Below are 13960 nucleotides of genomic sequence, written 5' to 3' on the forward strand. Positions count from 1 at the left end.
ATCAGAATTTGCAAGCTGCCCATTTTGGTTCGCAAAGAATTTACTTTCTCATCACCTAGTGGTTGATATGGCAGTTTGACATTTGCACCAATGGAGAATGTATTATGAATTGTTGCAGCACCAATGTTATATGCAGCCACTCCTGTAGGTGCTGTTAGAAGCACTGTGAGATCATCAGGATTTTCAGCAATCTGTGACAACAGCCTGGTAGATTCGTAATGTATGGCTTTGATTAAATGGCTTTTCCCCGTTCCTGCTCCACCAGTAATGAATAATCGCAACGGTTCAGGATTTTGTCCAAACAGTTTCTGCAAACACCACTTACGAACAGCATAGAATATGGCAGACTGTTCTTCATTTAATGATCGCAATAAATGCAATGCATCCTGTCTGGGCATTGACACATGATTTGTTTCCAAAGTGCATGTAGTCTGTGGGTTTGCTGTCAGGTCAGGAATGAGTTTGTCATCATCATCACCTTCATCATCTACAACCTTTTCTTTCATCAGATCCAAACAACGAAGACGCTCCCTTTCTGTTTCAGGACATATCTGAGCCCAGGCATCTTCTAAATCAATTTTGTCTTCCAGCAACTGTTTAGCTCTGTCAATCTCATCACTTTCTTTTTCAAATAAAGCTTTGTTGATATCCACAATCAACTGCACTCTTTGAACATCAACACCACATTTCACTGCACCATTTTTATAGAAATCCTCATATGTATCAAACTGGGGTGGTTTGAGGTGACCGTCTTCATAGTAAGGCAAAAACAGTTGCAGCAACGAATGGAAGTACTTTTCTGGGTTTTTTGTGGGAGAAAATCTGGGATATCTCACAACAGCAGGTTCAGTTCGGGTCCTTCGTTTCACAAAGCCACAGTTGTTGTTGAGCTGTACAATGTCATGTGAATGTCTTTCAGCCGGAACCTGTGACTTTGGTAGAACTCTGTATTCAGAACAAAAACTGGCCAGGCATAAATCCTCAAACTGCTCATTCTGAGGTCTGCTCTTATACCTCTCAATCACATTGGTCATCCAAATGCTGCTTTCATCATTACACTGTTGGAACTGAGCTTTAGTTTGGAGGACATGCAACGGTAAACTCATCCTAACAGGATTATCACCAACTGGAATGAACTGTACGTTGCGAGAGCATTCTTTCAAGTGCATGTGTGTTAATCGATACACTGCCTCTTGGGCTGAAACTTCTCTGTTGTGTAGGTATACACCTCCAAGCTGTTTGAATGCTGCTTTTGCATCAAGGTTGCCATTCATTGACTCGTCTTGGGCACGTTGTAAGAGCAAACCCATTTCTTGTTCTGCTTTTGTGATGTACGACAGTATGTAGACTACAACTGAAAAGGCATCTGTGACATACTGGATATCCATATTGCCTTGCCAAGCACGGAGTAAGTCTTTGTTGTACTGGTTCACCCAAATGTCTCCAGGACTTCGTTTCAGGACAATGCTTTTCTTTTTGGAACATATGTTGTACGCCTTTTCAAACAAACCTTGATATATCCCAAGAGACTCAAAAAATGCATCTGCTGTATCAAAATTCATGTCAGGCATGGTCAACGCAGTTTTAACATTCTTTATTATTGCACTCGCACTTGTATTGTCATCATTGCCATTCAAGTCCTCACAGTTACCGCCTCTTGTGATGAAAGTACAGCTTGATGGTGGTCGTGGGAAGTTGAACCTGCACACTGTGTTTTTCTTGCGGCAAGTCTTAGAGTGTCTTGTGCTGTGCCTCTGTACGCTGCTCACAACCTCGTAAAGCTCTGCATCTGTTTCTGGTGGAATCTCACAAGTGATGTATGTATCTATGAAATGTGCCACTTCATCATCACTCTCTTTATCAATCTTGGGAGCATTTTCAACCCAAAAAAGACAGTGAACATGAGGAGAACCACGTTGTTGAAATTCAACACGATAAAAGTAGTCCTTTATTTTCCCTATGGGTTCTGCTGGCGACATGATTACATCACGGAGAAAGCAATGCCATCTGTGATCAAACATTCTTGCCGCTGTCACAGGGTTTCGACGTATGAGTCCACATTTGTCTGACCAGTCAAGATCGTCAACAGACGTTTGTTTACTTTCTATTCTTAGAATAGAGTTCAGCATTTCAGGCCATCTCAAATCTGCAGAGCTAAAAGATGCAAAGAACGTGGGTATGGAGAGTTGTCTTATCATGGCAAATAAATCTTTCTGAACTGACATCCAGTATGGAGGTGTGCCACGAATTCCTCGTAAGAACTTGTATCCTTCGTCATTGCGCAATATTTTACCCAACGAGTCTGAGTTCAACAACATGTCTGGTGATGCGTCTTTCAGAGAGGAGTTGCCACCACCTTTGCGTAATGCCACTGATACACCAGATACAACTTGATGCACCTCTGATATGTATTGAGCGTAAAAAATGAAGTCTGTGTTCTGTGCAAAACGCCCATCTGCATTCAGAATGCGTGTATTCAGGTATCTTGACAGAGTTATTTTGGACTCTCTTTCATCATGGAATGTAGGTCCACCAGATGGATACAAAACAGGGAAACATTTTGCCTCATTGGTTTTATCGGACAGCAACCTCACTGGACTGTTACCTTCACCTGGTGCCACATTAAGTATATCCTGAAAATTCTGATCAATGATCTCTGAACCCAGATCGACAGGTTGTAATGATGTATCTGACAAAAGCCCATTCTGATCTTTGATATAAGTCACATCTTCCTCTGCTTGCTCTTCAGGAACATTGTCATCATCACTGTTAGCAGGTGTTTCCTGTTTGGTACTTTCCTCGTGCTGGTCAGTGCCATTCAGAGAGTTTACCCATTCGTCATTCATAGTCACATCACTGTACCATTTATTGTTTGCCATTAAATACCTCAGTGCATTTCTGACACGATCAGTGTGGACATACATGTACTCGTAATGACCTTTATATGTCAACTTGCGTTTCAGTTTCACTCTTATCATCTTGTCATCACATTCATTTCTTGGGAGTATATTTGTCACATTTGCGTTATTAACAGGAACAGAGACGCAAGGACCATGGCAAGCTCTCTGGCGGCCTCGAGGCAAACACAACAGCTTCATGAAGGGAATGTGACGTGCAATGAGATGTTGTTCCAAAGAGTTCAGACATTTAAGTTCCGCTGGTATATCATCCAAATGCATGTTGTTGGTGACACTCTCTTCAGGAAGTTTTCCTCCAAGAATTTTACTATGACATGTATGGCAAATCCATAATTTGCTTGATGGACTATCAGACAAATGACATTTCTGTTCACATTCAACATCACAGGCATGTAAATATTGCAATGTTATGCATCTATTAGCCAATGCAGCCACTTCTGCTCCTTTGCTTTCATAGCAATGTCTTTTACACTCAACCACCTGCTTCCTGAAGAGTAAACGATGACAGACTGAGCATACATATTCAGGACCACGGCTGACCTCCTGACGAAAATGATCAATAGCCAAATGAATGTCTCCCTGTTTCTTTTGCCATGTTGAATAATTCTCACAACCTTTTTTGATTTTATTTACACGGACGTTTTCATTTTCTTGATACCTCCTCTTATTATGCTCTTTAATTTTGTTCTGGAATCCAATGTTTTTCTTGTATTTTGTATGACTGTAGTCACGGACAAGTTTCTGGAATGGCCTGTTTGTCTTATATTTGGCTTTACAGTACTCACGGACACGAGTCTGAAAGTTCTTGTTTGTTTTATATTTGACACTAGAATACTTGCGTACCATTGCTTGAAAGGAAGCATTTTTCCTATATCTCATTTTAGAGTAGTCACACTTAAATGTTTTATATTCAGGATCAGAAATATATTTATTACGAGCACAGGCAAGCTTTCTCTCTCTGTAATCACTGTCATCGTATCGACGTCGCTCTTTCTTCGCTTTCACATTTTCTGATTCATCGTTCAGCTTTCGTTTTCGTGTTGACCTCAACTTGTCATCAATCTTTACAGGCTGGCATATTCCTGAGCAACGTCCTGCATCTTTGTGTTTAACACATGTTACAACCTCATAATGATTGTCAGTGTGATTTAAATAAATGCAATTATCTCTACATGTCTGTGAGTCTGTAGGTCTATGCATATTCCATCTCCCATCATTGAAAGTAAAGATAGTTGTTTGCAATAAGTCAGCAGCAGCAAAAATATCAATCTCTTTTGCCCATGAACCACAGTAGTAAATTCTTGATTTACTCGCATAGTCCTGCACAGATGTGTATTCATCCCTCAGATATGTTTCAAATTTGGTGCTGTTTCTCTGAAGGTGTTTCACGACAGCCCGTCTTATTGTCAAATGCTTGTCTTCATTGTGACAAATGCTAAAGGCTAGGCTACGGTAAAAGCAATTCCCGTCAGGTTTTATGCTTCTTATCTTACAGGGACATCCCATGTCATCAAGATCAGTGGTTGCCATTAAGCCTGAATCAACATTTTCATTTTGAAGCTCTAAACGCGTGCACAGTGCATCCTGGTCTTGACGAGTTAAAGGTTTAAAAGTCTGTTTGTGAAATCTTATATCACTTATAATGACATCATCATTTGCTTGCACATCACACTGTAAAGGTTGAAAAGACTGTTCGTGCGCACCTGCATCAATAAGAATGACATCGTCTGTTGCAATGTTGTTTCGCTTAACACCCTTACTGGGAATTCGTCTCAAAACGTCACTGTAGAGTGGTCTACTGTTTACATTAGAACAAGCATTTGAGTCTGTTATGGTCTGTGAACATTCTGTGCCACTTGTGAAATTAGCTGCAACTCGTTCACACACTTTAGGCTTCACCACATCGCTGTATAGTGGACGGCAACTTGCAGAGCTCGTTGAACAGCTGGATGAATCGTCCATCTGGGCATTAGCATCAATTATTACTGTGACTCCAGTTACCTCAAACCTTGGTGTGCTTATGCCAAAAGATCGCGCAAAGTCGTAAACAAATGTGACCAGGGAGTGTATAGAGCTGAAGTATGCAACACAACTTGTCCTCTCACCTTTCTGGTTGACGTTTCTGTTAGCATGTGAATCAACAAACGCAAACCTTGTTCCTGCATTCACTACAGCACATGTGTTGGCACAAATGGTTAACAAACAAGCATCATTGCTAAACAGCGCCCGCTGCAGTGCTACATCAAAAGGCATGACAACATCACGTAAAGCATCGTCATAGTCATCAACCTGAATAAATCCAGTGTAAGAATCAGCAAAGTTTATTGAGAAATCACAATTCCACACTTCATATTGCCTAGGCAATTCAGACACAGCAATGTAACCCCTTCCTTGGTCTCTTATTTTACCCTGTGCACTCATTGACCTGTAAAGAACAGTTCCCTTAATCAAAACATCATCAAGATCTCGAGTTTCCCAACGCCACACGTTCTTCATCTTGGACTTCAAAACAGCAGTCAAACTGATGGCACCACACTGCTTGTTGCGCACATTTCCAAACCGTGAATCGCCTTGATGAAAAGAGCCCATCAGCACAGATCTCTCTGGGAAGTCAACAGATTCATTCAAAGAACAACAATCAGTAGCATTATTTTCTTTCACATTACTTGACAATGAGTTTACAACAGAGTCACGGCACATATTCAGAGAGTTGGTAGAGTTTGTTTGAGAGTTGGTAGAGTTTGCTTGTATTGCGTCCGAAGACTGTAACTGGCATTGTAACTGGCATTGTAACTGGCAGTCCGAAGACTGTATAGCGTCCGAAGACTGTGTGTGGGCTTTTTTACGAGGACGCCCAACCTCGTCACAGGAGACCAAGTCAACCTGCGCCACCGGGGACCTCTTGCTCGGCACCTGTAACACAGAAAACCCATCATAAGGTTACCAAGTCTAACATATCATACTTCTTTAATAATTTCATCATTAAAGCAACTAATATACACATACTTTCAGAACAGTAATGTATATATATTTAGATCATAAATATTCAGCAACTTCTTAAAAGGAAATATGGCGAGTTTTCATATAGATCTCCATTTCTCATGGGTCACCGAGTACTGTTGTTATGAAACAAAATCAAAACAATCAGTTTTACCTAGCTCGAGTTGCTAAAACCAGCAGCTAACGGTAAAAACAATCGCTTTCATTTTGTTTTGTACCGACAATACTTGGTCACCTTGAGAAACGTAGATCTATGTGAGAACTCGCTAGATTTCTCCTTTAAATTAGACATGCAGCAGATCCTTCATTAAAATCAAATACATTCAAAATGTAAGCGGCATTTCAAGCAAGCATACAAACTACTGTAAATAAGAATTGAAAGAAACATAAAATGTGCTCAACATTATATGTTTCCTATTAAACACGCAATCATAATACATCAGGACAGATAGTTAAGCTCAACAGCCTGACCTCAGTAGACCTCAAGTCAGCCACTCTCTTCTTGGCCGCCCTGGACCGCTTGCTTGGACACGGCATCTGCAAAACACAGAAAACACATCAGAAATCTCATACAGTTACACTGAAATATTTATCAGTTCTGTTGAGCGCAGGCTTGTGCACAATTCCGAATTTTAGAATTGGCCTACATTCAATTAATGAATTGGAATTTGAATTGAATTGGCCCCACCCAACAAGAAATTGAATTTGAATTGGATTGACAGTAAGTGGAATTCAGTTCATGGCAATTCAAAACAATTCTATAGTCACACAACAGGAAGAATGTGTTGAATCTCACATACATTCAGTTTTGGGAAGGTTAGTTTGGAAATGTAATTGGTTACTGTTTTCAATTATAAGTTCTGTGTTTGTTGCAATCATATCTGACATATATTGTGAAACTTCGTTGTTAAACACTACCCTTAAATTATGCCTTTGAATTTCAATTCTACTTCCTTTAATTCAAATTTGAATTATAATTCTACATCCTGTTTTTGACCTCAATTCAAGTTCAAGAATTGAATTGGAATTTAGGAGTCATTCTCAATTCAATTCTGAATTTTGCACAAGCCTGGTTGAACAGGCAATAACAACGTACATATTTACATCATAAAGACTCTAAATTCTCAACTTAAGACATAGTCTTCTATTCTACTTAATTTAAACCAAGTACATTCAAAAGTTCAACTATTAAAAACATGAGCAAAGCATACAGAAAGCAAAAAATACTAATCTTTTTTCTCAGATAAAGAAATCAAGCTTAGCATCAGATGTTTAACATGTTTCACAATAAAATCCTACACACAATAATTACTACTTACATAGTCTACAAAACACTGACCAGATGTTCAAACATTTTAAATAATTGAAAAACAAGGTGTCGAATCACTTGTCAACTATGTCACAAGTGCAAATTACAGTCACCTCACACAGCCTTGAACTGTCGTTGACACATTGGTGGCAATGCCAAAGAGCCAGTGCTGTGTCAAATTAGGCTGCCCTGCAAGTTCTGCTACCGCGCAAGTAGTTTCAGTAGAAGTACTCTAGATTTTGCTATCTCAATGTACAATATTTCATATCTAACATTTATCAAAATGCTAACCTAAAAACAAACAAACAAAATAAAAAAAAAACATTCAGGTGTCAACCTGTTCCACCTCACTGTTTTGATAAGATAGTGCTGTTCCTGAACATGAACATTGAATAGTGGTGGCTTAGTAACACCATTTCGCTTACATCCTTAAACAGAACAGTGCCAAATATCAATTTGTGCTACAGCATCTCTCCACAACCTACAATTTTGCTTCTCTGATTTCATGTGCAAGGGTAGCCCACACTGCATTCATCAAAAGGGGTGATATGTCGCTTTATAGCTATTATTGATCTGCAAAACGAATTGACATCTGGAGGATTGTTACATACTATTAAGCCTACACACAAGTAGCATGAAATGGAACCTGTTGCACACATTTACAGCTACACCAGAGTTAGGCATGCACATTCTTGAGCTAAAGTAGAAGGCATATGACACAGGAATAAAACTAATGTATCTGTCAATCCAGCGTAAAAGGTTTCTAAATTCCCCTAGAAGTTGTACTGTTTATGTGATGATATGCAACATAAAAGCCCTGAAACTTTTAGCACTTACCTTTACTATAGGTCAAAAAGCAATCCAAAATCTGTGAAACATTTAATATATATATATATATATATTATATATATTATATATATATATATATAGGTTATGAAAGTTACAAACTTAGCATTTACAATGACAGATATGTACTTTAAATTTACAAATGTGTGGTTTGGCTTCTAACTATTCTTAAAATCCACCAATAAACTCTTCCAATGTATACATAAACATGCTTGAAACATTCAGTTAACATGAAAACTAGCAGAATTGTTAAATTGATGTAAAACTAGCAAATTAGCTACCTAAAAGGCATGCAGGACCTGCCACAATCTGTATTGAGCCAGGAGGAAATCTGTATACTATGCCTTCAAAATTTACTGACAGCCTCATATCAGATATGTTTCATTATAAAACATGCATATTTTCATTGAAAACACACAAACTACTAATCATACAGGACTGTATGGCATTGCATTCAAGACTGTTAACACCAAAATATACATCTAGTCCCATATCTAAAGCCATGATCTAAACCCAAACAAGACACCTCATAATAGTCATTGCATTGGTTGTCAGAGATAAAAACGTTATACATTTAATTTACCCCTCAAAAATACTCTTGTGCAATAGGCCGTTTGACAAATGCATATAACCTCCAGAAAATAATAATTTAGACCAGGTAGCGTGCAACTAAACTGTTTGTGGCCTTGTGTGACCTTTCGCAATATGCCAGTTCAAGAGTCTTTTAGCCATAACTTCCCCTCATAGCAATATATTTAGCCGCCAGAAACATCCCCCCCTCGCGTTTGAATGCTTGCTGCCAAACCACACCAATTTAACCTAGGCTACATCAAGATTAATTAAAGATTTACGATTAATTAAATAACTGTATTTCTTAAGAATTACACATGCTTGCCTGCCTTCACAAACGGTCTTGCTGAGCCAATATCAACTAATCTTCGCTAATGTTATGTTCTCCCTTTAGCAGATGTGAGTTCAAACAATACAAGGTTGACGTTAATTGCTATCCAACAATGCTAGCCTACAGCATGGCTGAAGCATCGTCCCAGTAACAATGTTAGCTGCTAATAACCTTTGACTGTATTTGATACAACGTTGTTCATGAGATAACGACCAGTTCTCAAGACAATGCCTGCTTCAATCAGATTAACATTTTTGATTTATTAACGTTACGAATTGACATTTACACAACCGCTACCTTTCCTGCCTGTTTTTTTTTATCGTTCATAGTGTGACACGAACACCTTAACAAATGTAACAAAGGTGGCTATCTAGAGGCATAAACAGCTAAACATCATCAGCTAAACATATTTTAATATTTTCTGTTATAAATAACATTACCTCAAAACCAAATATACCGACATATCAATTAATTTTCAAGAGACATTACAGACACGTCTTACCTTCAGCCAGCAATCACCGAAAAGGAAGATGGCTCGTGATTACAGGCGAACTATTCGATGTTACTCGTCATAATAAAAGTCCCTAAACCTTTTTCAACTTAATTTGCCATCTCCTGATATCAAAATATTCAAAAGATAACCAAATGTACCATCCACACAGTGGATTAAATAAAATTACTAAAAATGAACATTTAATTTAGGCTACCAGCTAAATAAAAGCACCAGATTTTGCATGAGACTTCTATTCTCCATGGTTTATGGCAAATATACTAAATGTGTTTCTCTTTAGGCTATTCATTTTATAAAAAAGCAATTCATGTTGTTTGACTAGAGTGGCTACTTATGTAAGTATAACCAACCATTGCAAATCCCTGCACTGTCATGTTCGCACTTTGCCCACAGCTAACAGCCTACGGAAGAGCTTTGCTGCCACCAACTGGACAATAAAAATACCAGATTATTTAATCTGGAGAGTCAAACTCAAAAACACTATTGCATAAACTATAGAAACACAAAGTATAGCTTTGCTTAACCTAAGTCTGCTTAGCTTAATATATCACGCAGTGTTGCATCTAAAATGCATCTACAATTTTTAGTTATTATGGCTTTTCAGTTTTCTTGTAGGCTAGATAAATCATGGAATAGTCAAATGTGAAATCAATTAAAAAATCTTCCACATCAAGTCACACCGACATCTGCCTGAGGTCTTGTAGGCCTACTTTATGAATGAACCCTCCTTCGCTCTAAATAGGCTACAGCTTCATAGCCCGACTACCTTTAGTCAATAAACTAAAAGGCAAAACCCCAAAATCATTAATTATATAATGACCTATACAGTAGTCATGTAGACTATGAAGCTTTTATTGTTTTAAAATCAATTAGTTCATATTGACTACTAAGGCTACGCTAAATGAATCCTGCTTGTGGCCCTTGATTGACATGGCAACAAGCCTGTGCATTGTTTTTCTATGTAGGAGTTCAGTGGGATTCATATGATGATGGCACTACAGATGACCTAATACTAAATGAGGTCTACATATGATAATACAAGCCAAATAAACTCAATTTAGACTGAGACTTTGCATTACCTATACACATTTGCGTCCTTTTTTCATTGTTCATTCATTCAATTCAAGGTTTACCGCTAGGCAATATGAGAAAATTCAATCAATTCTGTGCATTCAATAGGCTATTAACATTTTCACAACTCAAAGACCAAAAGCTAAGCTTCGTCAAAATGTGTTAGGCTAACTGTGACCATTTTCACCTTTGAGTCAAAACGCAAAACAATTGCTTAATCAATCACGAAACTTTATTTATGCAATGAAAAGGCAAGAACACCAGTTTAAGTCCCAAAAAACATGAAATGCCAAAAGCGCTCGCAACATAAGTCAAACATTTCAAACATTTTCAAACAACCGCATGGATTTTCCCCCTAAAACACATAGGCATGACAAAAAAAAAAAAACACCCATCAGTCAAAGTCCTTGGACTGGGCCATCAATTGCTCCAGCGCATTTGGGTCTGCGTCCTGGGCCAACAATTGCTCTGGCACATTTGAGTCCGTTCTCGCGTCCGGGGCATTCCCCTGATCGCTTGGCTCGGTTTCTTTCGCGGCGCCGCGGACTTCTTCTGCTTGTTTCCCGAACCGCACAACCAGACCGCCTTCGTTCACGGTCACGTCCAACTCGGACAGTGACATCACCTGGTCCTCCAAAGCTCGTCCGTCGTGAGCGCTGCAGGTGAGGTAGTTGTCCCTGACGTAATTGAACACTGAGGAATTTGTCAGGGTCATGGTGCGCTCCTCCCCGTGTCGCCCGATCACGACCAGCACTCCAGAATAGAAAATGGTGTAGGAGTTTGCACGCTGGAGGAGACCGCAGCGGTCGCAGCGGTGAGTGGGCGACCTGGGGGCCACGTTTTCCTGGCTTGCGTGACACCTCTGGCATCTCAGCTTGGCGACGATTTGCACCCCCGTCACAGGTCCGCTCACGGTCTGACTGGCCCTGGCGGACACCGACCTCAGCGACGCGGGCTGCCCCACCTCCGCGATGGCCGTGATCACCGTGGATGGAGTGGTCGTCAGGACGGTCCGGTCCTCCTCCTTCCTGGTGGACAAAGTGGCGAAGCGGTACGATCTGCCCTCCTGCACGGACAAGATGTGGCGTTCCCACACGGTCAGCGCTGTCTGCCCGGTGGAGTCGCAGATCTCGAACGATTTCAGTTCGCAGGGCAGGCCGTTGACTGGAACGATCCTGCTGGCCGTGGCCTGGAGCATCTTGGCCTCGATCACGCCCACCTGTTGAAAACAACACAGGCACAAACAAAAGTCGCATTAGGGTAGGCCTACTACAGACCGAGCCTCTCGCCAAACGCCTTCTCATTTTCACTCAGCTCAAAGGCTTTCCAGAAGCGCCACACTTACTCGCTGCCTCGGACCAAGACCCAAAACCTCCTCGACGGTCATCTTGCCAGCGCACCGAGGCTCCCTCCGCAGGAATGGCAGGTCGTCCGACGCCTCCACTCTGCTGCCGTGGGACAGGATCACGTCGTACCCCCCGGGATTGCCGTAGCCTGTGGACACAGAATTAAAAGAAATGTGCGTTTAAAAGCTGACCGCAAATCACTGTCGGCCTGTTTAAAAACCAGAGGTGGAAGGGTAGGACTATACTTACTGACGCTCTTTCGCGTGTCCACCAGCTTGACCGCCTGCTTGTTGTCCACGGCTACGACGAAGTCGTTCCTCTTCTCCATGGAGAAACAGACCACTCGGTTGAACTCTTCGTGTCCGGTCTGTATGGTGCACTCGAAGTACCGGACACTCTGACGTGACGTCTTGACCGGTGACAGCGCGTGGAGGTAGCCGACCACGGTCTCGCCTTCTCTCTTCACCTGCTTCGCCGGGCTGGACATGTTCCGATGGATGACGACCACTGTGCGATCCGACTTCAACTTCGCCTGCTTCTTCTCCGACTAAACCGGACGGTCTGTTCTTGCAGCTTTTCAAGGGACAACGCAGACACTGCTTTGAAACATTGTTTCTTTCCGTCCAGACGGTCAGGACTCCAATCAGAATCTCGCCTCCTCTAATCACCAGAAAACGTTTCAATTGCAGCTGCCCCTCTCAGGCCTGACCTTTACACCAGCCTGGCTAATTATGTATTTTTTTTTTTAATGTGTGTGTGTGGGGGGGGGGCGCAGACAGAAAAGATGCAAGGACGAACATCGCCTCTGACAGCGTCAAAAACCTTCACAATATGTTATTTGTCGATTTGTGCCCTAACAAACACTGTAAAGTAAATGTCCCCAAATGTTTTGCTTTGATTATAAAATGAGCAAAGGCCATCAGCTGAAATACCTGAGGTTATCAACTGATGAGTGTAGCGCTACCGGACATGGCTGCTGAAAATGCCAGCGCATCTACTTTGTCAAAGAATGTTTTCTACCATACACTGTTACCCAAAGCAAATCTGTTACAGCCCAACACTTATATTTATTGTGTAGACTTTAACGAATAAATATTAGTCACCAATTTTCTATCACGATTCATCATGTCCAACATACCAATCAAACTCAGCTTGACCTCGAGCCGATAATATTTAAAAGTACGGAGAAATCAACAGGCTAAAGTCATAAGCTTGTTCAACATCAACATCTTAAAACGACTTAATATTTAGGTTTCTAACTTCACATCTACTCTTCATTTTCTGCCAAACACCTGTTTATGCCTTTATGTGAGAATAGGTGTGTCCCACTGTTTAAACGTTAGGCCTACAGAGTGGTGTGTGATGCACGAAATCAATCTGACCAAGTGCATTCTTAATAGACGGGAAAACCGTTTAGTTCTACATGTGTGACCTAAATCAAGCCAAATAAACAATATTTAGACCATCACTTTGCATTATAGTAGCCTAGCCATTTGCGTCAATACCCATTTTATTCATTGTTCATTCATTCAATTCAAGGTTTACCGCTAGGGTAACATGAGACAATTCCAGTCATTCTGTGCATTCAGGCTATTCATATTTTCACAACTCAAAGACCAAAAGCTAAGGCTTCGTCAAAATGTGTTAGGCTAACTGTGACCATTTTCACCTTTGAGACAAAACGCAAAACAATTGCTTAATCAAACACGAAACTTTATTAATGAAATGATCAGTAAACACCAGTTAAGTAAAAAAAAAAAAAAAACATGACAGGTCAACAGCGCTCGCAACATCAGTCAAACATTTCGAACGTTTCCAAAAAAATTACACAAGAGCAGTGAAGAACACCAAAGGCACAGGACAGACCAACAGCGCATGCAAAAAATAAGTCAAACGCTTCAAACATGTCCAAACAATTACATGGCATTTTTTCCTAAAACATATATGCATGCCAACAGCAGTAACAACAACAACAAAAAAACACCACTCACGATCCTTGAACTGGGCCAAACATTACTCTGGCACATTTGAGTCCGTTCTCGCGTCCGGGGCATTCCC

General features: G+C 40.6%; 1 protein-coding gene and 1 long non-coding RNA gene across 2 annotated transcripts; both read right to left on the reverse strand.

Moving 5' to 3' along the window:
• Positions 1 to 5223: 5223 nt before the first annotated feature.
• On the reverse strand, positions 5224 to 9494 carry LOC121720462. The gene is made up of 4 exons (XR_006034557.1): positions 9477 to 9494; positions 8065 to 8095; positions 6390 to 6455; positions 5224 to 5831 (listed from the first exon to the last, which is right to left on the reverse strand). It is a non-coding gene; the product is annotated as an uncharacterized LOC121720462 (long non-coding RNA).
• Positions 9495 to 10950: 1456 nt separating this feature from the next.
• LOC121721023 lies at positions 10951 to 12561 on the reverse strand. The gene is made up of 3 exons (XM_042107573.1): positions 12152 to 12561; positions 11902 to 12050; positions 10951 to 11775 (listed from the first exon to the last, which is right to left on the reverse strand). The coding sequence occupies exons 1-3, from the start codon at positions 12387 to 12389 to the stop codon at positions 10951 to 10953; spliced, it is 1212 nt and encodes a 403-aa protein (XP_041963507.1). The 5' UTR covers positions 12390 to 12561.
• Between the last annotated feature and the right edge of the window lie 1399 nt (positions 12562 to 13960).

Source organism: Alosa sapidissima, chromosome 10, assembly GCF_018492685.1.
Source record: "Alosa sapidissima isolate fAloSap1 chromosome 10, fAloSap1.pri, whole genome shotgun sequence".
NCBI classification, from domain to species: domain Eukaryota; kingdom Metazoa; phylum Chordata; class Actinopteri; order Clupeiformes; family Clupeidae; genus Alosa; species Alosa sapidissima.